Source organism: Sander vitreus, chromosome 23, assembly GCF_031162955.1.
Source record: "Sander vitreus isolate 19-12246 chromosome 23, sanVit1, whole genome shotgun sequence".
In the NCBI taxonomy this organism is placed as follows: domain Eukaryota; kingdom Metazoa; phylum Chordata; class Actinopteri; order Perciformes; family Percidae; genus Sander; species Sander vitreus.
The window spans coordinates 13,007,819-13,035,719 of NC_135877.1; the positions used below are offsets into that span (position 1 = coordinate 13,007,819).

A 27,901-nucleotide genomic window follows, 5' to 3' on the forward strand; every position below is an offset into this window, starting at 1 on the left:
ATTTTTACATTTAGAAGTTACGTACAATATCTTGCTTAAATACGCAATGGAAAACAACAGAGACACACATAACTGTAGAAGAGAGATCCTGGTATTATACAATTTGCAGTACAGATGGGGGTCAAGCCCAGACTTCATCCCCTCCCCAGACCCCCTCTCTAATCTGCAATATGACAGAGTGATGCCACAAGAAAACCATTTATTGCACACTGCGCCTCCTGATTGACATCTGTGCATGTATTTTTATGGCTGCTGTTTGTTCACTGTGCTATTAAATCTGAGCAGCTACATAGATATAATTTAAGAGATCCCGTGCTGTTGCTGTTTGTGAACTGAAAGGTTAATTTCCGGCACTGATGATAAAAGCATAAGTTGTGATGACAGATAACAGATTCCCAGTAAATGTTTGTTTTGGTGATGGACTCGTTTATTTTTACCTTCAGTGAGATGATTAGATGACAATAGGTTATCAAATTTGTCAAGAAAATGGGCTTGTTAATGGGAAATCCCTGGATGGGACGGGTGGAGAAAGGCCCTTAGCAAGTAGTCAGTTACAACTTATAGCCTGTTGACCTAAAAATAATTTCTGACAATTTAAAAAACTGTGGGGAAAAAAGAATTAGATGTCCAATTTGTCATTTAAATTAAGATATATATTATATTTTTACTTTCAAAGATGATGCTTTTCAATTTTCCTTACAGTGAAGAGAGAGCCAGACTGAATTAGACAGATGGGAGAAACAAACAGATATGAATGGAAAAGGAATGATAAAGAGCTCCATTAGAGCTTACTGCAAATAACCATAAAAACCCCTTTCCAACAAAAGTGAAGGTCCAACAATTTCTGTATTATCTTCAAACATAAACTCAAACACTCAATATCTTGTTTCGTTTACTCAGGCAAGAAGACAAAGTCACTAAATGATCCACAGATAATGAGAAAGCCATCGATTACACAGAGGTGGGTGATTAATGGCTTCTTGTTGCCGAGATTAAATTTATGCACTGGGTGCTTTTTACACATCACTGACTAAATAAAAGGATAAAGTGTGCAACTTGGAGACCTGCATTATATATAAATACTACTATTACTGATACTGTTACTACAGCAACTAGTATTACCGCTACTGTTTGTGGGGCTGCTTGATCAAGTTAGTCAGTATTTTACATCCTGTGTGGTTCACGATCAGGAAAACTGTTTCTACCAACTACACATTTAGGTTATTGAAGGTTATTGGCTATTTGTGCAGCTAGATTGGTGGATGTTTTGTTCTGTACAACATGTAAATTGTGTGGTAAAACGAAAATAAAGATGTATATCTTTACACTTTAGAGGGAGATGGTCAGTGGGTGCATGTCTCTTTCAACACAGTTTTTGTGTGTGTGTGTGTGTGTGTGTGTGTGTGTGTGTGTGTGTGTGTGTGTTTGGCAGATGGTGAATGGGCCTGCTAGGGATTCTACAGGGTGGCATGCAGAGAAAGACTGCACATCCTAATTACTAAAACACACACACACACACACACACACACACACACACACACACACACACACACACACACACACACACACACACACACACACACACACACACACACACACACACACACACACACACACACACACATACACACCCTCTTCTGTCTCTACGGTAAGTCACACAAAAATGAACACTTGTCAAATTCAGCTCATTTCAATGTGCTACAGTATATACAGTATGACATTTTATGTATGTATTGGTAAAACACACTAATGGTTTTAAAAGATTAAAGAGAGTGTGAGAGAGTTTATGTGTTTTTGAATTAAGTGTGTCATCACATTGGTCTCTGGGCCATGTGCAGATGTTGTACAGCAAATGTATGCCAGTCAGTTGTGTTCCCATTGGTCGATGGAGCAGAGGGAAGGGGGAGGAGATAGAGACCCCGCCCGACTCAGTCTGATGTGATGATGTCATGTGTTTTATACAACCGTCTCTATTACCATAAAGTGCATTAATGTCTCTGTATTTAAGTTCTTCTAAGTCTTAGATTTCAATCCTTGTCTTTCTATTTTCTATTTGCCAGCAGCCAACCCTAACTGTTCACTGTTTTTCTACTGCTTTTTTATTTTTACTGTTCACGTATCTATTAATATATCTTGCATTCTTTACTGATGCCTCTTGTTTTTGCACTATCCCATTTGCTGCTGTAACACTGCAAATTTCCAAATTACATGTACCTTCTCTGGTATTGCCATATACTATATGTTAGGGATAATCAATCAAAGGGATTAAATCCCCACCACAATCATCATCACCTCCCCATGATTTGTCTGTCTGAACTAGGAAATTACTAAAACACAATATGATGCATCCTAATTTGTGTATATATGTATGTGCATCTGCAGCTGTTTTTAAGCATGTGCATATGTGTATTTGTGTATCTGTCTAACGTGTGCGTACTTGTGTGTGCCTGTATTAATGTGTGCATAAGCTTTTGTGCGTGATCTCTTACCTTCTGCAGCAGTTTAGCTCCAGAGTATCTGGTGGACAGGGCAGTTATCTCTTTGCCAAAGGATACAGCCCACTGCTGCACCCTGCACACAGAGAAAACGTGATCAGTGACAGATAATCAAAGCTGTTATCAATATCTATGAAAACAATAACAATAACTTAAAAGGCAAGGCAGGTTTACTTGTATAGTACCTTAATAAATGTAACCCTTTTCAGGAAAGTAAGCGGCCATAAGGTCCAATCAGTCAAAGGTATTTTTGTTATCATGGCAACTCAAAAGATGGTGTGTGGCAAGTTCAGAAAATAGTTACAATGCATTGCAATAAACTGAATATTTGTTGACATGCACTCTGAGGTAAATGAAATGCCAGGGCCATTTTTTGTTCCCAGTCCGTCACTGAGTGGAACACATTGCTTTAAGAAATGCTAAACAGCTAATTTAAGAAAAAGATAAGGACTGTTTCTCAATCGATTTCACTTGTATCGTGCTGGAAAAATAAGGGCTAATGAGACCTGTATTGAAGGTGACCATGAAAGTGTGCAGCCAATCATGATAAGAGGTTACCCTGCATTTGCCAATGACAGATTAAAACAGATTACTGTTACAGTGACAATAAAAGATGACAGTCTCCCAGGTCAAGGGGATACTCTGCGCTCAATAACATGCAGTAATTCTACAAATCCTTCATGTGAATGCAGCCAATGAAAGGTAATAGAGGTTAGAGTGTAGACAGGATGTGACAGATGGCTCAATCTATGGGGAGTCAGCCAGCTTGCTGCTAGTTAGCAGGCAGGGTTGTCATATAGACTGCCAGCCTCGATACAAAAAAACTGTAGCTGAAAACTGGCTGATCATTTGTAGACTTGTTGATATGTTTATTCTGAAATATGAGTGTGGGTTCATTCTCAAATGTGAGGATTGAAAACGTAGAGGTGCTAGGTAGGAGTGTTGTACTGTACATATCAGTTTCAGTATCATGTTCTTTGTTCAGGGATATCAAAGGCTCTCTTGACTGTTGCCTTGAAATTAGTCCGATGCATATGGACCAAAGTATGGTGGTGGACTGGTAGCTGGAGAGGTGCCAGTTCACCTCCTGGGCACTGCCAAGGTGCTCTTGAGCAAGGCACCGAACCCCCAACTGCTCGGGGTGCCTTTCTATGGGCAGCTCCCTCACTCTGACGTCTCTCCATTAGTGCAGGTATAGGTAGGTAGGTGTAATTCAGGCCTGTGTGTAATGACAACATTGTAATTTCCCCTTGCGGGATTAATAAAGTATACATTATTATTATTATTAAGACCAGACTTGGGTCAAATTTGGACCAAATACAACACAGTAAGTAAACTCTATATAGTACCCTAAAAGAGGCCTGTTAACTCCATTTTGTTTATTGAATCATGCTGTTTTCACTATCACTATCATGTGCATATATGGGACTTGATGTTCATATTTATATATTGATTTATATGTGCTTTTGTTTCCACTGTCAAATCAAAGGTGCTATACAAATACAGTTATTATTATTGAAAGGGCAAAATGCAGCTCACTGTGAAACTCATTTGACATAGAAAAATAGCAAACAATGTCAATTGTAGCCTTTTATGGGGGGTATCTAGGGTGTTACACAGTCAGAAAAGGTTGCTCATCTCCTCAATTGTTTCTTAAATGTGTCATTGCTGTTGATGTCTTATTGACAGCTATCTGTTTCCTCCTGGCAGCAGAGCAATGTTCCCTGAGAGGCTAAAGATTTGACCTTCATAGCCTGCTAACTTACAGAGCCAGAGGGGCCCTGCTGCCAAATCTTCCCCAGGCAGTGGGAAGAGTGAAGCACTTTGGGCTCAGTGACCTGTGTTGGCCTGCTGAACTCTGCTTTCCCTGAAGCTTTAATCTCCTTCGTCACACCAGTGACAGCATACACTCTCTGAGCTGTGCAAAGTAAAAAAAAAAAAAAAAAAATCACACATACACAAAATATATACTGAAACTGTACACTCAATCATTGCATTTATAGTGTTGGTTGATAAATCTATTTGACTAACATTTGATCGACCAAACTATTACAGTATGTATGTCCACTGACACACATACAAACAATGATATTAACAGCATCCAGTCAGTGCGAGTAACAAAATGCAGTGTATTTCTCTGAGTTTCTGTGTCCCTCTCAAACAATTCTACTTTAACACACACATACACACACAACTAATAGGCTATTGTGGGACAGCACTGTATTGATCTGTTAGTGTTTTTAGTCAGCAGGAGGTTTGAAAGCTGTTCAGGGAAAATAACTTTGTCTGGCTTCTGGAGAACAAACGCTGCGTTTTATTCCCAAAAGAAAAAATGGGAGAAAAAAAACTGATCACCTGATCACTGAACGCCTGTGTGATAATGAAACACATTAGGCATTATGAGTTATTGAAAATCACCACTTATCCCAAGTAGAACATGGACATTTTACAAGATATGGTTTTAGGAACTCATATTACAGTTCATAAAGGACATAGAGAAGGGGTTATAATATTAATGCGGAACAGTTTTAGTTTGTTTTTTTGCTGTCATTGTTTGATGCTGCAAATCTTTTGCCAATACAGATCTAAGTGAAAAAAGTTATAAACTTTGACTGCACATTGGATTTATTGACATATACAGTAAACATGCCAGTCCACGGCCATGATAGCGGCTCTGTGAGGGTGTCCTTATGCACACTGGCGAGATAAATGTTAACGTTGGCATGCTAACATGTATTAAAATGCTGATGATTAATAAGCACAAGTGTGAAGTACTGTATTCTAAACGTTTCAATTTATTATGGCAAAATGCACATTAGTCCTAAATAGAAAAATTGGTAGAGCTAAGCAAATAATAAATAATAAATAGTAGCCTAAACAAAAAACTAAATTACTCTAAAATTACTTTTTTTTTATTAATATCTGTGCAAATGAAATGTATACCATCTTAAACATACTTAGCTGTAGCTGTAAAGAGGCTGTGGGATAGTTTGGCAGCTACACCCCCAACCCACAGGTGCCCATATGGCCATATGTATCTGTGTGGAGTAATCAGCTAAAATAGAAAGAACACTATTGACTCATCCATCTCACGTGTGGCTTAAAAAAGGACAACGCTGCATGTAGACATGCCAGGTTGACCTGGTACACTTGTTGATGTAATGTCTTAATAAAACACGAGGTTTGTGATCATCTGTTTGACTTGTATCTACTGCTAAATGTGTGACACTCGAAGACCAACTCGCCCTTACGTCCTCTTCTAACGCAGAAGGTTCTGGTTCAGGCTCTAGTCATCTCACATCTAGACTACTGCAACTCCCTCCTGGCTGGCCTGCCTGCCTGCATGTGCCATCCGACCCCTGCAGCTCATTCAGAATGCAGCAGCATCTGGTCTTCAACCAACCCAAGTTCTCTCACACTACACCGCTCCTCCACTCCCTTCACTGGTTACCAGTTGCTGCCCACATCCGGTTCAAGACACTAGTACTTGCATACAGGGCCAGGAACGGATCAGGCCCAGCTTACATCCAGGACATGGTCAAATCCTACACCCCAGCACGTCCACTCCGCTCTGCATCAGCCAACCTGCTTGCTACAACCTCACAGCGAGGGACAACTAATTACTCAACCAAATCCCGACTGTTTGCTGTCCTGGCGCCTACCAATACTAAAAGGTAGAATGAGCTCCCCATTGACACCAGGACGGCTGAAAGCCTACACATCTTCCGCCGCAGGCTAAAAGCACATCTCTTCCGACTCCACCTTGGTTAATTAAAAATTACAGTTTCACTTTCATTTGGCTCTTTGTAGTTTGGCTTATTTAAAGCCAATGTACTTGCACTTACTTCTTGTTGTCTGGAGTTTGTACCTTCAAGGTTAAAATCACTTAACTGGAAGTTGCTTTGGATAAAAGCGTCAGCTAAATGACATGTAATGTAATGTAAATAGCAGCACATTGTATCTCTGCGTAAGTGAGGATGCAATCATAGTACACAGGTGAATACAATAATAACAATACATGTTACATTACTTGAACTATGTCCACCTCACAGCATTATACATTTATATATGTAGGCTACAGTAAAAATCCTGTCAATTATCTAAGCTGTTGCAGACAAGTATGGTTGCTATCTATCTATCTATCTAAAAAGATTGGATAACTCAAGTCAGTTAAGTTAAGATCCTTGGAATGAATGTCATCCAAATCTACGAGAGCGAATATTTGAATGAATTAATGAAGTTTTTTCAAATGGAGTGAAAATGAATGTGTTATGCGTGAAAAGCAAATTAAATTCACATATGCAAATGTGTCTCTCACAAAACCTGCATGAGCTATATAGCTTTTTACACTGACATCAGAACTTGACATGACTGAAATGGTTCCTCCTGATGGTTCAGTCCCTGAGAGTAAAAAGTCAGTGTCAGGGTTCTAGTGCAACTGTACTCACGTTTCTGGTGAAAGCTTCATCTGGCCGTCGACCATCAGGCACAGCGAGCTGGAGAGGATAATCCACAGCAGCATCATCACCCTCCCTCTGTGCGGCCCACTTTTGTCCGATTTACAGGCATTCCCGCCGTTTCCCCAGCTCCAGCGGTTCATCCCTGCAGCTGCCGCGATCTGCATCAGTCCAGCAATTGTTGCACGCTGGCTCCAAGAGAAAAGCATAAAATTAGGACAGCGCATAGTGAGATAAGAAGTGCTCAGGTCACAGTGCAAACACAAAAGAAGGGAAGTTGATTGGTCCTGGGTAGGTAGTGTATAGTGGGTATTTAGAGCTTTATAGTTGAAAAAACTACTATGAGAGCAGTGAGAGTGAATCAAAACAGTAAAGTTACACCAACATTGTGCTGAAAGAAGCTAAAAAAGCTCCATTGAGATGAGCAGAACTGCAGAAGTGGGTGATAATTCTCTTTTGAGTTTGTCACCACTGTGATCAGTGTTAATATGAAAATATTGATTATAGCCACTTTAAATTTGGATATGGCGTTATACCACGATGACATTGACTAATTTTGAAATTACAGAGGAAATTCAAGACACCCTTTTTCAACTTGCCTGGTAAAGTAATTGTTACAAAAATCCAAAAAAGATCCAATACAATCCAGTTTTCTCAAAGACATTCATGCACAGTTCAAATCTTGGTACTCTCCAGAAACTTGAAGAGAGGCACACTCTGTAACAGAGCAGTCTCAAATAGTGACATGTGGAGAATCTGTGACAGTCCGAGGCCTGCTCAGGAAAAGCAAAGGATCCAGAAAGCTCACATGCGACATCCAACAACAGAGAAAGCATGTCATCCTAAAAGCAGTCACAAGAATGATGCTGAGAAGCCACAGTCTTTGAGTGGAAAGACTTGATAGCTGCTTTCCCTGTGAGCCAAAATATTAAAACAATCCCATGTGCTTTGCAAAAACACAGGGTGCGAATTTAAAAAGAAACACAAGCAGGAGCCTCAAAGTGGGTTGCAGGAAGATTAAAATACTTCCCCAAGACATTATAGAATGATACAAAAGATTACTCACTATGTCATGTGGTCAAGGCTTTGAAACCATTCCCTTTGAGACATGTGGGTCTGGAAAGAAAGTTCAAATATGACTGATAACAAAAAAGAAGTGTGTGATTGAAGATTTGATGTCAGCTCAGCTGGTTACACTGGCACACAATAGAGACTAGAAAGCTCTTGTCTCCAGTGTCAAAGGTCACTTCTGCACACCAGGAGTCACAACGGAGCTTTGCCATGTTCCTACACCTCCCTCTCTACACCTCTTAATCCTATTTCTATTGCTCTCATTATCCGGTTCTCTCCTCCATGCAACCTCTCTCTACAGGGTGCCGGTTAAAAAGGGAGAGAGATGAAAGACTTGGGTCGTCCCGGTAAACTTTTGTCTTCAGTCCTTTCTATCGGACAGATAGGTATTCCCAAGCAGGACACGCACACATATTCCCAAAAAACAGGTTTTTCTTCCGTCCTTTTCCTGAATTATTCCTGACCTCACATCCCGGTGGATCCAAACCAAAGTAATCCAGCACTGGGACACAATTACGCTTCGAGTTAGATGGATTGAGTAATGGAGGGATAGTGGGACTTCCTCTTTCTCTCTACTGTATCTCTTCCTGCTCTCCGGGACCAGTTTATACCATAATCCAGGCAGGATTAAACCCCTCCTTCCTCCATCCCTCCTTTTTGCTCTCCATCCCTCTCGCTCTCTCTCTCTAACCAACACACACACACACACACACACACACACACACACACACACACACACACACACACACACGCACACACAATCTCTCTCTCGCCCTTATCTTTTCTATAACACTCTTTGACCTTCTGTCTTTCTAGTCCTGTTTTTCTTTATTGTTGTGTTTCTCTCCCTTTTTTTCCCCCTTAATTTTGTAATCAGGCTTTCTCTCACCTGCTATTTCTCCATTATTCTCTTTATTTATCTCAATTCTTTGTTTTGTTTTTTGCTTGATCTTTCTCTGTGTGTCTGTTTTTACTAAGAAAGAGAATGAATGGAAGAAAATGTGGCAGTGGTAAAAAATTAAATGAAGTCATCTGTCATGGGGGAAGAGAGTGTGAGAGAAATATTAGAGAAGAGAAGAGAAGAGAGGAAAAGAAACAAAAAGAAGAGAAAAATGTGAGCTAATAGGAATGGGAGGATGTCAGACAGAAGAGAGGCAAATAAATATAGAGCAAAAGAGAAAAAGAAGAGACCTGGTGGAATGGTGGTAGTTGTATCAGAAGGGAGTCGCGATTTGTGGAGGAAGATGCACTTGACTTACTGTATAATCTTATAATATAAACACACTGAGACACCTAGTGGACTCTTTTTGCCTCACATGCATGCAAAAACACACACACACACACACACACGGTGCTGCAACATATATCTATCAGCTCTGTAAATGTGTCTATATCTATAAGTTACTGTAGGTCAAACAATCTGCTCTCATTGTCAGTTCTTTTTCCAGTTTATTAAGGAAAAAAGCTATTCTGTAACCGATTGAAGGTATCTCATTCCAAGAGGCGTATGATTACACACACAGTAATACCAGGATAAACCTTGCTTATTACACCGATTTGTGGCTGGAGGGCTTCGTGCAGCCAGAATCCTGAAAAATCTAAAAACAAAAATTTATTTTGAAGCTTTGATGTTACTGAAAGTAAATGCCTGGTGCTAATTGAATGTGTGATGTGTGTATTTGTGCCTGTTTGCATGTGTCTGTCTAGTTCCGTGTATTCGCCCCGGTCTCTGTACTGTCTGTACCTGTGTATCAGCTTTCTGTGTATTTGTGTGTTAGGGTGTTAATCTCGACGTCACGCTTATCAGGATTTAGACACTGTCTGCTTCTGCTGAGTCTGCTCATATGTGTCTGTATTTTGTGTAATTGTGTGTGTGTGTGTGTGTGTGTGTGTGTGTGTGTGTGTGTGTGTGTGTGTGTGTGTGTATGTGGTTCATCTCCCTATCTGCCTGCATAACCTTGCAACAATCTGGAATAAATGTGTAATGTATATTCTATCTTGTTTATCATTTTTACTCTCACACATTTTTTTTAAAACTCTGATTACATGTTGTGGCTGCTTTGTCAGTGTGAAATTTGAGAAATGATTTGGTAATGTTGTGAAGAATAACTAACTTGGCAAATCACTTTTCCCCCTGCTGATAAAGCCATGGCACAGGTCCTCTTTAGGTCATAGGTACCTGTGCATTCAGTCATGCTAAACTTTTTCAACTGTAAAACACTTGAACCAGAGCTCACACAGTACTATAGATTAAACCTCTTCATCACCATCTTTAAATGGTAATTGTTAGGAGTACACATGCACACATATGGACACAGTAAAACATCTGCTCATGCTTTTATGGAAATGAAAATGCAGTAAAACAATCTGGCGCACACACACACACACACACACATGCAGAAAGGGTCAGATTAATAATATGAGCAGTTAAGAGACTGTCTGAGTGACATAAACACAAACATGACATCCATGCACACACACTAGCAGTATGTAACATCTGTGGGACTCCTCCTCCCCCACTGACCCAGATCACTGATGATGGGATGAACTCTTATTCCCCCCCCCCCCATACCCCCCTTTCTCAGAAATTTTCTGAGATGTTGAAAATAACTTGTTTGTTTATTCTATTTTATTTTAAGCATTTTACTATATTTTACTTCACATCAATGTATTTTTACAATATACATTTTAGTTTTTATACCATTTAATCAATTTAACGATATCTCCGTTTCATCTTATACTCCAATAATATATATATATATATATATATATATATATATATATATATATATATATATATGAATACATTAAACGATGATCCTCAAACCCCATAAAGCAACACTGTAGCATAAAATACCAAAGAAAACTCTGAGCTGTATCACTCACCTATGCCACTGTAGAGCTTATGGTTCCAACTTGTCTTGCCATGTCATTTAGAAAAATATTTTTAAATAATTTTTCTTAAAATACAGTTTGAATGCAGAACGACGCTTTTGTGTTTGAACAAAGTATTAAAGCGATAAAAAAGAGAAAGAACCATAAACCCCCAACCAAGTACAAAACATTATTACTCTATGAATAAGTTTTCATCTGATTCATCAACTCTTGGACTTCCAAAGAGAAACCAGTTAATGCAGACGACATCCTCCATCTGAGAATACAGTGGCAACAAAACAAAAAGTGGTTTGGACTCATTGTACAAACTGAAGACCCCGCCTCTCTGGGCATGCGCACGCACGCACACACACACACACACACACACACACACACACACACACAAGAAGTCATTGATTAGTCTTAGCCAGGGCTAATAGTCAGCTCTTACTTTTAGCTCCATCAGCTAAACTAATGTTCTGGAACCTCCTAGTCTCAGAGGAAATACTAATAATGTCTGTCTGTGCGTGTGTGTGTAAATCCTGAAAGAATTTGAAACGATTTGAAGGTCCTTACAATATTATAAACAGTCTAGAGCATTGGTACGGCACTCATAACACTATTTTTAGGCTTTTTTGTATATATATGAATGATTCTGGTTTTGGGTATTATGCATCTGCTACCGTGAATACTGATTTTAATTACCATGTATGACACAGTGTTGGTTAGGGAGAGGAAGCAGGAAGGAAGGGAGCAGCAGCCAAATTCCCAAAGTGTAAGAAAAAAGGGGATAGCAGCAGACTGATTGGACTCTGATCACTTCACACTGTGTTTCCTATCAGTGTTTGGGTTCCCAGTTGTTATTAGGGAGCCATTAACAGCCCTGATAACAAGAACACTAATTAGTACTAATGGACTGATATAATAGTAAAATGAAGATACGGGAAATATTATGGAACACTACTAGGCAGGGAGGGCAGAGCACTTTTGAAATAAAACCTTGTCACTGTATTCCTTTTGTTATACACAGTCTGTTTATCTAAAGAAACATACTGTATGTATATATGTATCTATGCCATGCGGAAACAGTGAATGACAGGTCATTATCCCCACAGTCCAGAGTCTATGGTCGCCATGGCAGACTAGCTGATGAATTCATGTCAGGGGAAATTTTCTATAATTCAGTCAATCAGGCCGTCAGTGACTCAGTCAGTTATAATCTGTGATTTGTTTTCAGGTAATATACTCAGAGCCAATAACTGCTATCACTGTAAAAAAAAACACAAAGCTGCATAGTGATGATGTTGTGAAAATAAATAGTTCCCGGAACACAACCACCAATGAAAAAATGTGGATGTACATTGTTTTAGGTTAGCTTGCATGGTATTTGACACTGAAACTGTTCACATTTCTACTTTCCTTTGAGCTCTATAAGCTTAAAAGTAAATAACAGTTGAGAAAACATTCTCTACAAGGTCTCCACCCCAAGGTCCAATTAGTAGCTGCTTCACCTGCTAATGAGGATCATTTGATTTGATCAAAAGCTCCACAACAGCTACTGAACGAACCTTGTGGTGAGGTTTTCTCACCACACCATTGTAACATCATTATGTCAGCAACTCTGCTTTGTTGGCTTGTACTGTGTGCTCAGTTAAGCGCAACAAACACAGGGAGCGATTTAATATTGGAAAAAAAAATGATGTTGTATAAAGTCTACAAGAGTTAATTGGGCAAGGTCCCTCAATACTGCTGGGTGTGTAAAAGCAGTTGATTAATCACTGTAGACATTATGTTACACTATTGATTGTGGCAAAACTAAACAATGATGTGACATTAAAGCAATAATGAATGTATCCGTACTGTGATTAGTGTTACTTAAGGCTGGATCATTCTTGAATAATAATAATAATAATAATAATAATAATAATAATAAAAAATAGAAAATGCATTTCCTGCAGAAAATGCGTGCAAACGCTGAATAGCTAAATTGCTAAAGCTAAACTGGATTATTAGCTTAAATCCGTAAGAAGAAGTTGAAGTAGTGAGAATAGTTGGAAAAGTATGAATGGTTTTAATTAACATGAATTTCATTAAAAAGTTGAATAACACCACTAATGTATAAAAGATGTCAAATATTGAAAGGTTTTTTGAAAAGCTAAACTGAATTGTTGGCTTTAAAAGTTCAGTAATGCCAAACGATGTAGAACATTGTGAGGTCTGAATTTATTTTCTAACTGAAATTATGAAAAAGTATGGAAGACTTACAAATGCTGTGAGAAACATTGATGAAAATGCAGAAATATGAAACAAATTGTTTGAGAAATCTCAAATGCATTGCACTGCACTGGAAGCTGAACTGTAATACTGTCAAAAGTGGAAGTTCAAATAAATTGACTAAAAAGGCTTAAAGTATAAATACTTTGTATTATTACCAGACATATCCATTGCATAGAACAAACAAGCATGACCCTAAAGAGCTGAGAGGTGAATATATTGCCTGAAAAGAAGGAGGCTATATATATGGATGAAATCACAAATGACACTGTGTGTGTGTGTGTGTGTGTGTGTGGGGGAGAGAGAGAGAGAGAGAGAGGAAAAAGTGTCTGACAACATTATCGATCTCAGGACGTGACTTTTTGTCCGAAGACAGCGGTGTGGAGAGAGGAACACGACTCGAGAAAAAGGCGTTCAGGATGTTTGTTGTTTCGGAGTAGGCTACAGAAATCATAGGCTCCTGTTATCTAAAGGTTTGTCAGTGCCATGGCTCAATATTTAAAAGATTTTGACAATGTGGATGAGGTCGTTATAATTGGATGGCCACCCGTATTCATTTGAGCCAGGGTAGCCTATAGTCTATGGATGAACTATACGGATGAAGAGCGGACGAGGGGAGAGAGAGGGGCTGCAGCTGTGCGGTGTTTCGTGCTGTCAGTAGGCTATAATACATCCATGGTTTTGTGTTATCTAAAAGATTTTAAATTAAAACAAGATAACAATACTGTGAATGCTAATGAATCAGCATTCACACAATAATAATACCAGCCATGCAGATCCATTAAGACAACAAAAAAGACAGTAAGCAACAACAGAGGCAGTTTGAGAACATTTAATATCCAATTAAAATAGACTTCAGTTTATGAAAGAGCAAAACATTTCCGTCAAAAAGAAATAAAACTTGTGTAAAAATGTTTCCATTGACAATGTCTCGTTTTATTTTATTTTATTTTAAATGACAAATTTAAAAAATAAAAATAAAAAGATTACACTGACATCTTTTTAAATTAAAAAGAACAAAACAGCATCTAACAAATAACTTTAGATATGTTGCATAATAATTATTTTGTACTTGCTGTACATTTAATTGTAATGTAACATGCTGGTTATTTGTACAATGAGAACAATACATTTTGCTTTGCTTGAGTACAAAAATAGGAAACAAATATTCTGTTTTTTTTTTTTTCCTGAACTGTAATCTCTCTCTCTGTTGTTGCTGCTGTTTTTGTGTACTCTCTGGTAGCTACTGTATAGTCTGGCTTCATACGAGTTTAGCACAAACTGCAAACCCTAATCCTGACAAGCTTTAACATATTGACTTCTCTGCTGTAGTAAGTAAGGAATTTGATTTAAGGGTTTGATTGGTTGACACTTTATGCAGTACATGTAGCGTGACAGTATTTCGGAAATGCATTTTCTATCATATATATTTCTATTGTACTTGCTTTGAACAGGCCTGTGAACTCCAAACAATTATTATCAGATATTTATATACCTTCTTTGCTGTTTTTTATTGCTTTAAATCTCCATTTACCATGCATTTATTTAACTAGACTTACCATCAATAGCAAAGCGTTTGACCAATAAAAAGTTGTATTACTCCTGAGGGGAATTTCTGTAAATTCTTTTGTTCAGGAACTGTGGCATATATACACAACAACTCAAAAGGTTGTCAGTGGGTTTTCTGTGATGATTAAATCCAATATGTTAAACTGAAATAAAAACCCTGACTGGGTTATCTAATCTTTAAAACTGTTGAATTACATAACTGACAATCTGCTACTAGTAAAAACACAGATACGACTCCGAACACCTCCAAACTCTGTGAGGTAGCAGGTTAACAATCTCCTGTACTTTCCTTGTTACTTCAATTTAGATGGATACCATGTCATTTTGAATTCTTCATCGTGGTAATAATATGATAACATTACTGTACGTAAAGCTAAAACAACTGTGACCAATACAAATATTTATCATAGCTAGAGTCTGCTGAAAAAAAGAGAAAAATAAAAAAATAAAAAATAACTTTAAAAAGGATTTGGATACTAAAATATACTCGCTTTAGAAGGCAAACTAGTAAGAACTTAATTTAAAAGAACTGTAAATTTAAATCAAACAAATTATTATAACATTTAAACATACTTATTCAAAATGTACAGAAAACAAAATATGTTTAACCTTTTATAGGTGAAGTCAGTTTCAAGTCAGTTTGAGCATATCCTTCAGCACTAGTTCTTAGACAAGGAAGACTTGTTTATTAAAGCCCAGAAGGCTGGCTGGTGACGGAGTAAAGAAAAGAAAAACAAAACATATAATACAATTCTGCTAAGTTTGGTGAATAAAAAAACAGTGAAGGGAACTATATTCAAATACTTAGGAAAAACATGAGGTTGCAGCATATTTTGTTTTCATGTAGAGTGAACGAGAGTATAGGCTACATTGTCCCCTTAACTACAGATGCTGTAAAGACTGTATGGTCATGCCACATTTGTGCCAAAAAATTAGTGGTCCTCAGATTGAGAGAATTTCTTTTTCCAGAGGATAAAACAAGTTTTTTTGATATGAAAACAAACACATGTATAATCTGATAACTGCTTTTTTGTTGTGACTAGAGAAAAAGGGGAAGGAAGTGCAGAGGAGATACAGAGGAGTGTGTCTGATTGGATTCAGAAGAGGAAATGGTACATCCATATTAGGTGTAGAAGAATGAGCCTCACAGCTCAAGACAGGGTGCATATATAGACAGAGGGTGTGAAGAGTCATCAGTACTTGCTGCTGGAGTCATTAGCAAAGCGGCTGATGTAGGCTTCATAGATGCTGTCCAGGAATGAGCTGTCAGTCTGAAACACACAAGCAAGGATCATCATACTGTATGTTTGTGTGCGTGCGTGCATGCATGTTTAGTTGCATAAACACACAACAAATGGGCAAAGTGAAATGATCTGAAGTCATTGACATATAATGTGTCAGTGTCAGATATTTTCAGTAATATTATGTTTACCTGGATCAGATGCAGCAGTGTGGCTTGAAGCTGGCTTCTGGACAGAACTCTGATCTCCTGCTGCAGTGGGGGTCTGGTCAGGGTTGAGGGGGCAGGGCAGCTCTCCTGGGCAACCACTGACAACCCACCACTAGACTTTGCCTGAGTGAACACACTGGGAGAGAGGAGCAGGTTGGGGGCCACAGTGGCTGGTATCCGCTGGGGGGAGATGATCTGGATAGACAGGGACAGTTATTAGTACTCTTTAATAGTACTTAGTACTCATTTTTAGCAAACTAGAAATAAGAATGAAAACACATCGTAAACAAGTCAAATAGACAACTGCTAACAGAGCTCATAGTGCTCACCTGAAACTGCAGCGCAGCCTTTTGACCAGCAGTGCCTGTGGTCTGGTTTGGGACTGGGTCTACAACTGAGCCGGCACCTTGACCTTGAGTGGGCCCCAGGAATCGAGGGGCCAGTCCTGGACAGAGTCGAGGGGGATCATGGGAAGCCAGGCTTTGTTCCTGCTGAACCAGCTGGAGCTTTTGCAGGAGCTCATGAGGTGACACCACACCAGACATCTGGGAAGACAGAACTGAATGGAGAGCATGAGGGACCCCATGATTAGGAATTTAGGAACAGCTTAAACACAGATGAAACAGGCATTTTAGAGTTTAGAGAATTGGCAATAGATAGATACACAAATAGTCAAATACCTGTGTGAATGTTAAATTAATGGTTAACAGACATCATTAAAGATTTCAAGATCATGCAGAAACAGACAGTATAATCCATTAGTATACAATGACACAATAATTTAGCATATGTTGGCTACAATGGCCATTGTATATTATTGTGAAATTATACATTTTGTGTACAAATGCAAAACCTAAGGGAAAACGACTTAGGTTTTACAGCTTGCTTATCTCAAATTTAACTGGATTAATGTACACTCTGACTGAAATTATTGCAAAAGTAGGTTGGAATTAGGGCTGAAAGAGTATTTGCATTTGCAATAATATCGCGATATGTTAAAATGAGATTTTCTTTATCGCCAAGGCTGCAATTACACTCTGGTCCCATGACATGCGAGAGTAAAGCAGTCTGCAGAGGAAGCATCAACTTTGCACGCTACGCCGTACCTTGACCGCGACAGAACTTGACACAGCGGAAACTTTAGTATAAAAAAAAAAAAAAAAACAGTATGTCAGTCGTGTGCTTTAAAAAAGAAGATGCTGTGCAGAGCCAGGTATTGTGCAAAAACTGCCTTGCTAACGTTGCTACCTCACGGGGCACCACTACTAACCTGTATCAGCACTGACACGTTAAAAAAAAATAAAAAATAAAAAAAAATCGCAATATTCGTTAAATAAAATCCCAATTAGATTAGTTGCCAAAATCGTTCAGCGCTAGTTGGAATCTGTGTAAAATCTGTGTGACTTGGCCATTGGTCACCTGAGATGGCAGCAAACCTGGTAGAGCAGGACAAATCATTGAAATCATTGAAAATTTGTTTTTACCTATTACTTGCTGATTTTTTTTTAATATTAAGTTATTAATAGTATTTACTTTGTATTTATGTAATACTTCACTTATATATTCATAGCATATTAATAGCATAAAAGATTTCCCACCTGTTCCCTGTATAGTTAAAGCTGAATGGCTGTTGTGCTGTGCTTCTGGTTGAGGCTTAGGTAGGCTGAAAAACAGCTGCTGGCTTTGTTGCGCTTGAAGGTGGGAACATGACACAGAATCCACCATTACGGGCTGAGAGGAGAGATGGGGGTTCTGCTGCAGAGGCGGAGGGTTGGAGGAGGGAAGAGGTGGCTGGGTTTGGAAAAGTTTCCTGATTGGGTCAGCCTGAAGCTGTTGCTGTTGATGATGATGAAGGTGGTGGTGCTGCTGCTGATGATGATGGTACAGATGGTGATGGTGGTGGTGATGCTCCAGCGGCACCCCGTTGTCACACAGCCTGTTCTCGGGGGACTCGGACAGGGTCTGAAGCACCCCTCCGACGACCCCCACTCCTCTCTGTCCTTGCATGAGTTTCTGGATTGCTGGGCAGTGCTGAGGCTGGTTCTGCTGCTGCTGATGGGCGGTAGTGGGACACGGCAGCAAGCCCACAACATTTCCACCATGTTCCCCGACTATTTGTCCTCCAATCACAGCCCTGGGCCCTCCATCTGAACACCCAACCATGGCGATGTTCCCTCCTTTGGAGGGCACACATCTGCCAGAGTTTACTGTATCGTCGTATTTCAGCGAACGTGCTACAGGTGGCCGATTGACTTGTCTCGGTGATGGCCCTGTCACAGTGGTGGCCATAGGAGAGACTGGGTCAGGTTTGGATGAGTGCTGATGTTGATGTTGAGAGCCAAAAAGGGTGGCAAGAGAAAGAGACTTGGGTTCAGCACTTTCACTGTCCTGCATGAGACAGAGAGAAGGGTAAGAGAGGGAAGGAGAGCAGTAAGCATGAGAAGAGAGAACTGTTGGAACTAACTGTGGTGCGTTTTTTTTCTGAAGTCTTTTTTAGCAAATCAGGCTAACTACAAACGTCTTAAAATGACAATAAAATAAATTAGATTGAGGAACGGATCGGATGAAGTAAATACTGAATTCGTAATGGCAACACTTTTAGTTACTGGTTGTGAGTATCATTTGATTTAAACTTTATCTGATCCTTTGCCATAGTTCTTTTGCTGTGGATTTGATTCCCTAAGGGCCTCATCAAGGAAAGACGATGTACTGAATGCGACCCTGAAATAAAATAGGAAGTGGATGAGGGTGTTTTACCTGAGTGTTCAATTTAACAGGTATTGGTTTGATCAGGTTAGGGTTTCCATAAATAACACTGCTGCCGCCAATCTCCTTTGGCTCTGATGTAGACTTAATGTTGAGAGACATATGGAAAGTGGAAAAAAAAGAGATAAGACAGAGGGACAAATGTTCGATAAGTGACTTAAGGTGATCTTAGACTATTCTTTACAACCCCTACTGGTCAGTCTAAGGAAATGCAAACAATCAAATAAAATGTACGTCATATTTTTCCAGAACAAAAGCATTTCACGCCATTCAAAATATTTATCTGTAATGCTGTATTACAGAGTATTTGGTGTTTCCCTACCTTGTCATACTCTGTGTGTGCTTTGGTCAGCATCTGAATGATGTCCACTGCCTTTGCTTCACTTCCTCCTCCTCCTCCTCCTCCTCCTCCTCCTCCTCCTGCTGCTGCTGCTGCTGCTGCTGCTGCTGCTGCTGCTGCTGCTGCTGCTGCTGCTGCTGCTCCTCCTCCTCCTCCAAGTACTCCAACTACTCCTCCACCACGTACTCCTCCTGGGGACAACCATCCACCTTGAGACTGTGCCAGGGTCTGCTCCTGCTGGGTCAGGCTACACACACACCACACACACACACACAGGTCATGTGAGAATACAGAGGTTTCACTCTGGAAGCATTCAAATATACTACGCTTGTCATTTGTTGGCTCCAAGCCCCAGACACAGATCAGTTAATAAACACACGTAGTCTCTGCCGTCTGACTAAGATATGAAAAAAACTCTCTCAGCCACAGTCGCTGACTGACCATAACTCACTAGTCCTTGTTCAGTGGACCAAATCCCATTTTTAAATTAGTTTTTTTTTTTTTTAAATGGTGTATACATATAGTTTGTGGTTATATAAGCACTTACATCTTCATTCTCTGAGCAATACGTTGACAGTCCTCCTTATCATAGAACCAAATGCCATGGATAACCACTGGGAGAGTGAGGAAGAGAGGGACAAAGAGGAGCAAAGAGAGAAAGAGAAGTGAACTTTTGAACATAAACAAATATAAACAGAAATGTTACAAAGGTCCCACTCTGGAGTAATGCCCTAGTTGATGCTAAAAATCGAATTAGCCGGTTAAATATTGAAACTGCCTGCTGAATTTTGAGATGCACCAGCCAGTAAGGTCAGCAGACAACAAAATTAGTTTTCAGACCTGCCATACCCTTACAATCAAATGAATGCACAGACATGCTGTCGTACAACTCTGCTGCTATGACATCAATGCAGGGCAGGCAGACATGTATTCCGTTTATTATTAGCCCTGTCTGGTCTAAACCCAGGATTTTAAATGAGTCATTTCCCAAAGGGAACAGAAGCCAACAATGCCATTACACAGTAAAACATGGGGCCCTGGAGTCTCTTGAACTACATAAACATAGTCAACAAGGGAGGGAAAAGGCAACACTAAAACCCATTTGCCACAGGATTACAACGGAGTGATCAAGTAGGTAACATTACTCCATGATTCATTTTACTATTTTAATTTGCACTAGCTCTTAAAAGCATACTGTAAGCGATAGTGTCATTGCAGGGTTTTTCAACTCCTGTCAGTGAGTCCAGTCTCATAATTTTGCCAAGACCCAAAGTTTAGTCCCAGAAATGTGAAAAACCAGTGAAGGTCTAAAAAAAAATGTTCAGATTAAAGAGTGAGGAATATAAACATGTTTCCCTGTCCTTATCTAATACAAAAACTTCTCAAATGCAAAATTCTGTCTAGACACAAGCAGCAGAACAACCACCTTGCTTGTATAAAATACAGACTACAACTGGCAAAAAATATGATTTTAATAATAAACTGTCTGATAAAAAAATAAGATGAAAGGAGTATGAATCAGAGCAAGCATTCAATGCCAGGTTTTAGTGCTGAACAGTGATTGATACTTAGTGTCGCCAACACATTTAAGTCTGTACCAAAAAAGTGTTGAGGTTTAAAATCCAGCCCTACTCAAGACAGCTGGACATTACCTCACACCTCAGCAGACATACTTTCTACAGTGGATCTCAAGAACAGATTGGGTCAATCGCATCAAGGGAAGGAGGCATGTGAGAGACAGAGAACAGAGGAGCAAAGTGGGGTCTACTATATGTGGAGAACAAAGTTACCACCACAGTCCTATCAAAGACACACACAGAAATTTGGCACACTTGGCTACAAATGAGGTCAGACAAGCCATTGAGGTCAGAGACAGGGAGAGGAGAGCACACACACACACACACACACACACACACACACACACACACACCACACACACACACACACACACACACACACACACACACACACACACACACACACCCACACACACACACACACACACACACACACACACACACACACACACACACACACACACACACACACACACACACACACACACACACACACACACTCTCTCTCTCTCTCTCTCTCTCTCTCTTCAGTTGAGCCTGGGAAAAACAGCCCAGTACCAAATAAGTAACTGCAGTGGGAGACTGTCTTGTGGAGCCAGAGTCGCTTAGTGCTCACTGGGGATGAGACTGTTTGACAAAGACAGAGAGACACACACACACAGTCAAAGTGCTGGGAAATCGAAATAATAAAAAAAAAAAAAAAAAAAAAAAAAGGGACGGATGTGAAATAGGAAGAAGTGAGGTGTGTTAGAGGGGAAATGATCATCACGTCCATCATCTACTTCTGAGAGCTTTTTAGCTGTCAGTAAACAGTTTTGTCAATGAATGAAAAATGTTGAACTGAAGTACATTGATGGGAGGAAACAGCTGGATAAGCTGACGCTTCAGATACAAGACAGTCTCTGACCAGTATGCTGCCCTTTCTCTCCCCCACTAAAGGAGAAAGGATGGAAGAAAAGGAAGAGGACAAGATACACATTTTTCAATAGAGGAGATTATCATGTTTTTAGCTGCACTGACCTGCCCAAAGTCTATACCTCAGCAAGATAGAATACCCCTCAGAGCGAGAGATAGTCAGAGAGGGAGAGAGAAAGTGGGAGGACTACAACCAGTAGCACCAACAAAAAAAGTGGCCGTGGCCACAAGGTTACACTTCCAGGGTGAAAGTTAGAGAGATAGAAAAAGAGAAAAGGGGTTCCAGTCAACCAGACTGGAGACTGAGAGAGAGAGAGAGGAAGAAAGGCAGAGGGACATCTGCATTAAATAAGTGAAGCAGAGATCCTGACCAAGTGAACTGGAGAGCGAACACCACTGAACGGTCTTTTGGGACAACTTCAACAGAAGGGTGACCAAAGTCTGAGACCACTAGAAGAAGACTAACTGAGAAATGTAGATTCTGAATAGGGCGGCATCCCTTTACAGTTTGAACAAGGAACATTGGAAACTTCGGCAACAATCACTCCACTGAAGTCTGCAATTGATTCAGGGCTTAAGCTGTGTGGTCCTTTTCAACCATCTATGACGACGACAGCGAGCACTGGCGCACGTGTGATGTTTGCTGTAGACCTACAGTGACTCTTTGACAGGACTCCAGTGGGACTTGAATGCATGAAAAGACATTTTTAATTTTATGTCTGGGAGGCAGCACATCATTGTCTGTCCTAACAACCACTCTGTTGGGACTTTGCTTTTAAAAGAAGACATTTTTAGTTAAATCTGATTTATATGTTTTGTTCAACATCGTATTTTCCACAAGGCTTAAATGCGCTTTAACAATACAGTAACCCTGTTTGGCTTTAACACAAACTGCACTACTGGGACTACTCACGGAATAATTTTGTTTAGCTTTAGTATAGTTAGAAATGCAGAAATATTTGTAAGCAGCAGTGTTGTCCAAGATGGATTAGGTGTGCTTTTACTGCAGTATGATCAGCTTTGTGGGAGAGCTCTGTGCATCAGTCATGAGGAACAGTGTTGATATTCTTGTACACTATATTTAGTTTGCTGGAGGTTTGTCACGGGTAGGTACTCACAGTAACGCACATCTATGCTTGGAAATATTGTTGTCCAAGAAGAACCATCACTTTCGTTCGTTTGCAGGAATGGAATTCATGACATTGGAGGAGTAAATTTTACGATTTACAGCTACCGAAACTCATCTAAGAAGACGTTTACACTATTGTCACACCTTCCTCTGAGGCTAAACTGCAGGTACATTCAAATTGCTCTTTTTCTACTGAAGCCCAGGTCTAAGGAGGCATTGCCACAACTGCTGTGACAGCTTTATGTGCACTACCTAACCTGGATAAAGGAACATTGACACATCAGTACATCCTTCGCTTCTGAAATCGAATCAAAGGAAGTGTCACATCGCAGTGGGCATCACTTTCATTGAACCTTTTGCTAGTTAAGATATTACTGGAGCTGCAACTTAAGGTATAACCTGAGCAACTTTAAGTTCTAGAGACAATTACTACCAGACCGTGAGACTCCTAAGAGACTAGTGGAGCCATGCTGAGAGGCCTGTTTCAGAGGAAACCCAAACATGAGAGACTGGAGGAGGAACCTGAGGTCAGATTCAAAGGCTTGCTGGTGTCAGAGAGAGACCTGGGATATACGTACGTTCGAGCTGGAGGTAAGAATGTCCATACACCCGATATACAGAACGCCGTTGACATGTTAAGTGGAGTGTGAGTCACATAGCCAGTATACTGTATGTGGCTACTACAGTACATTTTTTGTTATTTTCTCTCAAAACAATTATTCATTTTGTCTATAAAATGTCAGAAAATGGAAAGTACACTTCTCTAAAGGCCATGGTGACGTCATCAACTTGCTCATTTTATTTGACAGTCCAAAACAGAAATATATTCAACTTTCTATCACATAGGACACAGTAAAGCAGCAATTCTTCATAGTTGAGAAGCTGGAACTAGGTAGCGGATCAACTCCATATGCTGATAATGGTGCGACAGGAACACTGTTTGGGATTGTAGGTGCTTATAGAAAGGAGAATGTAGAAAGCATTCTGTCTGTCCCTCTGTACTGGGATTTTTGCCAGAGGAATTATGACTTGTTTGGACTAAAGTTCTCTTCCCTGAATCTTGCCCTGTTCTTTTGTATTTCGGCAGTGTTTATTTTTAGCATGGGGTGCCACTTTGTGCCAACTGCCATTCTAGGAAGTAATGGCAGTCCTGAGAGCTACATGTTTATCTAATGATAAGATTCCACGACCCTTGCACAGAGGTCACACAACACAGTGGGACTGGCAGCATTACCAACAGCCTGGGGCCTAAATGGATCAGATGTTAGCCAGAGAAAAAACATATTTCCTGAGCTGAGATGCGTTCCTGTTTATACAGTCTTCTGGAAAAAATTCCTTCACCCCACACATACCATTATCCGGTAAACGTTCACTGATGATCACTTGGCATTTTGATGTCTCTTAGAGCATCTGAGGTGCTGTTTTACGTGTTTTGTTAGCTAAATCTGGCTCAACCTTGTCACATATCTGCATGCTAAAATAATAATTTAGGGTCCAACAATTCGTAGTTTATAACAGCAGCTATGGTGATAGAAATCCATTTCTTTATAACCATGATGCATAGTGGTCTCCTTATTTGGGTGCGTTATTATCCATCTCCAATCAGTGTAATCTTTGTCTGAGCCACTGATCTTTAGGTATGCTATGTACTCATCCACTTTTTAACTTCCATAATAACCCCTACCCACATTTCCTTTTTATCAGAGGAAATAGTCATCAACTGAGCTGTGATTATTGGTTTTATGCGTTTTTAAATTCCTTTCCAAGAAATGTGACTTGGCTGTTTACTTGCAATTTATTCCCCATAACCAATGCTCTGACCACATCTATAGGCCAGCATTATCCCAGATCGTCTTTAATGCCCTGAGTGCATTTAAAACCTGGTGTAAAAGGTATTAAGGTCACCGAGAAAGGTTTATGTCATACTCATTATTTCACTGAGCCTTCTGATGTTTAATAATGGCTGTGTTGTATGTGTGTCACTAAGAATAATGAAGTACTACAGTAAGGGGATCAAAGCAGGCATAAGGAATCAACTGGTATCTAAACACAGCATTCCACCTGCCTCTTACTGAGCCTGATGGAGAGTGTGAGACCATGACAGAGAGGGAGGGAGGTCTGTGTGTGTCAGCTATTCCTAAGTGAGTGTGTTTATATTATCAGTGACTGTTGCAGAATATCTAATCTCTGCTGGCTGGTTTTGTAGTGCTGTCAGGCTCTTGTCCTGCAGACACACTCTGCAATGTGTGTGTGTGTGTGTGTGTGTGTGTGTGTGTGTGTGTGTGGGAGACAGGTTGATAGAATTGGAGTCACCACAATACCTCTGCTCCTTATATGGAACTAATGGTTCCCCCACAAATGAACAGCATCCGACGCACTTCAGTCACTCTATCAAATTGTTAATCTTTCATCTAACTTAATCCCTGTAGCTATAGATACACCTGTCATTTTTAGGTGTCATGTTATAACATTGCTTACAGATCTTCAAAGTCACAAAGATATGGTCTCATGTGGATTCTGACGTGAATTATACAAAATCTAGTGTGCAAAACATACATGCATATAAGCAATATTAAGGGTCAGGAGAGTTACAGAAAGTGAAAGACCCATTAGTCTTTTGAATCAGACCCCAAAATAACAATGAGAAGGACAATTATTTTTCTAATTTTAATGTTGTTCCCAGTTCTTCTCTGGTGACTGATTTTTTTATCCATGTCATTTCTGCTTAGACTGTCTATCTCTCTATCTAGCTTTATTCCCTTAGTGCCAGTTTGTCTTTGTCTTCATATTTTAATAAGTTTGTCTCACTGTCTGGCTGCTTGTGAAACAGCAAAGTCTCTTCAAACTATTTAGTCTATGTGGCTAGTCCTGGTATTTTGTCATCTATGTCGGCACAGTCTGTGACTGTCTGTCTAACTCTAGTGTTACTGACGCCTGTATAACCAAGGTTTTTTTGCATTTAAAAAACATTTTCTATTGCAATTTTCTCTTAATCTTGATTTCTTTAATATTTCAAGATTTAGATTGATATCCAGAGTACCGTGAGCAACACTGAAAGTGGCTGTGCAATAAAACTGTCAGCTAAGACATATCAGTATGGCGCTGATAATTATGATTCACTGCAATGAATATCGCACTAAAAAAATGTCTGGGTATAAAACTACACTAAAGGACCTCTGTTCACATGCTCAACAGGTGTTGAGAACAAAATGTGTCAGACAAACAACTGAAGATATCAATAAGTAACAGGCAGACATCAGAAGTGTGTCTGTGTGTGTATCTGTGTGTCTTTATCCTTACACCGTGCATTGCGATAAAGCAGGAAAGGGTGCTGGAGCTGGAAGTCGAGGTCTTTGGTAATTGGCTCTGTCATGTTCTCCATACTGAGTCTGTTCATAATGGTGAAACCATGCCGGGGAGATGCCAGTCTGAAATTCGCAAAGAACACATCACAGAAATGCAGCTGAAGGATTCATGTAAACATTTGTCAATCGCAATTCGCAACTTGAAACTAGAGGCACTTCAGCTATGTCACGTCCTGTTGTATTCACCATGATGGTATATATTACACAGAAACAGTTGTGCTAAATAATAACATATACATACTCAAGTTTGCATGTTAGCATTTAGGTATGGCTGTAGTTTCAATATATCTGTTGAAGAGCTTTACAGGTATTTCCAAAAAATACTAAGAATTGTAATCTTTAGACACCAAGATTTCAGAGTCCTGCATCAACTTCATTACCTTGTGTAAATAAAAAGGGTACCTTCCACCTCTGTCTTCTCCTAAAAAACACATACAACAAAAAAATTGCAAAGTGATATAACTGACATAACTGGTCAGCCAAATCTCGTCACTGGGGGACAAGCAAAATGAAATATTTTAGAATATCAAACCCTCCTAAAAAAAACATGTACAATACCAAACAGCTGAATTGAACATATCAGTCTTTTTAACAAGTGCATGTTGCTAGCGGCACAACAGTCATTTATAACGTTAATATAATTAACGTTAGTGACACGACAATGTTCCAGGGAATCATTAAATAGAGGATAAAAGATAAACGTTTCAATTTTGTGCAAAATACCTATTTATATATTTGTGTGTGTTTGTATATATATATATATATATATATATATATATATATATATATATATATATATATATATATATTAAAGCGTAGGTCTTTACTTATGGTTTTCTACCACACACCCTAAAAAACAAAGCTGGGATCTACTTAATGCAATCCATTAGCTGGGGTAAATCTGTGTCAGTGACAAAGCGCGCCTATCAGGGACGATGACAAGGCTAAGCTAAATTAGCATATTAACCAAAGTTCAAGCTTACCCACTCATTTGCCCTGTTGTTATAAGTATACAGGGCAACTTGGCTGGCCACGTCCACAATGTCATTGATGTATGGGTCTTGTCGCTGCAGAGCAGCCAGACTTATGTCCAGTCCTTTAGCGGTGAGGCAGCTGCTGCTACCTGCAGAAGTTGCTGTCATTGTTCCCTATGGAGAAGTTAGCTCGCTACTTAGCTTCAGCGGCTAACGAGTCGCAGGAAGATGAGATAAAAACCAAACCAACAGCAAGGTAAAAAGACAATTAAATTTGTAACTGCGCAGTAGATTGTTTTGCAACTTAAGACTTGTACATTTTAAATTGTCAAGCGTTATCGAGGGCTAACTGCCATGAGTGAGTTTGTCAACGGCCATGTTTAGCCAGACAGTAAACAACCAGACATGAGTAGTTGCGCAGCAGGCTTCGAGATTTCAGCCTTATTAATCAACTTGGAAAAATCGATGGAGAATTACTTTTGTCAACTGGATGGATTTTCAGTATTACTTTCTTCAAACAATTATTGATAATGTCAGGAGAGACACGACCATAGATATGTAGCTTTCTTTTAATTCAAATTAACTTTATACTGCAACGTGCAATACTTATATTAGGTAGGTTAATTTAATTGCTAATGGGTTGGT

The 27,901-nt window shown here is 39.6% G+C and overlaps 2 protein-coding genes across 3 annotated transcripts in view; both read right to left on the bottom strand.

The window, feature by feature from the left end:
* Nucleotides 1–11,167, bottom strand: part of cacna2d4a (calcium channel, voltage-dependent, alpha 2/delta subunit 4a) — an 87,107-nt gene extending 75,940 nt beyond the window's left edge. Inside the window, exons 1-3 of the mRNA XM_078242823.1 lie at nucleotides 10,910–11,167; nucleotides 6,944–7,140; nucleotides 2,490–2,571 (exon numbers count right to left, since the gene is read on the bottom strand). Of these exons, the coding sequence (XP_078098949.1) occupies nucleotides 2,490–2,571; nucleotides 6,944–7,119 (258 nt within the window). The 5' untranslated portion in view covers nucleotides 7,120–7,140; nucleotides 10,910–11,167. The remainder of the gene's footprint in view (nucleotides 1–2,489; nucleotides 2,572–6,943; nucleotides 7,141–10,909) is intronic.
* Nucleotides 11,168–13,988: 2,821 nt separating this feature from the next.
* Nucleotides 13,989–27,662, bottom strand: dcp1b (decapping mRNA 1B). 2 transcript variants are annotated; one of them, XM_078242484.1, is made up of 10 exons: nucleotides 27,266–27,662; nucleotides 26,663–26,703; nucleotides 26,218–26,345; nucleotides 19,844–19,910; nucleotides 19,279–19,543; nucleotides 18,948–19,040; nucleotides 17,789–18,578; nucleotides 16,520–16,749; nucleotides 16,173–16,385; nucleotides 13,989–16,011 (listed from the first exon to the last, which is right to left on the bottom strand). In XM_078242484.1, the coding sequence occupies exons 1-10, from the start codon at nucleotides 27,422–27,424 to the stop codon at nucleotides 15,934–15,936; spliced, it is 2,064 nt and encodes a 687-aa protein (XP_078098610.1). In that variant the 5' UTR covers nucleotides 27,425–27,662; the 3' UTR covers nucleotides 13,989–15,933. The 2 variants fall into 2 exon arrangements, with proteins under 2 accessions (XP_078098610.1, XP_078098611.1); XM_078242485.1 differs by lacking the exon at nucleotides 26,663–26,703 and having other exon boundaries at nucleotides 27,266–27,335.
* Nucleotides 27,663–27,901: the final 239 nt, after the last annotated feature.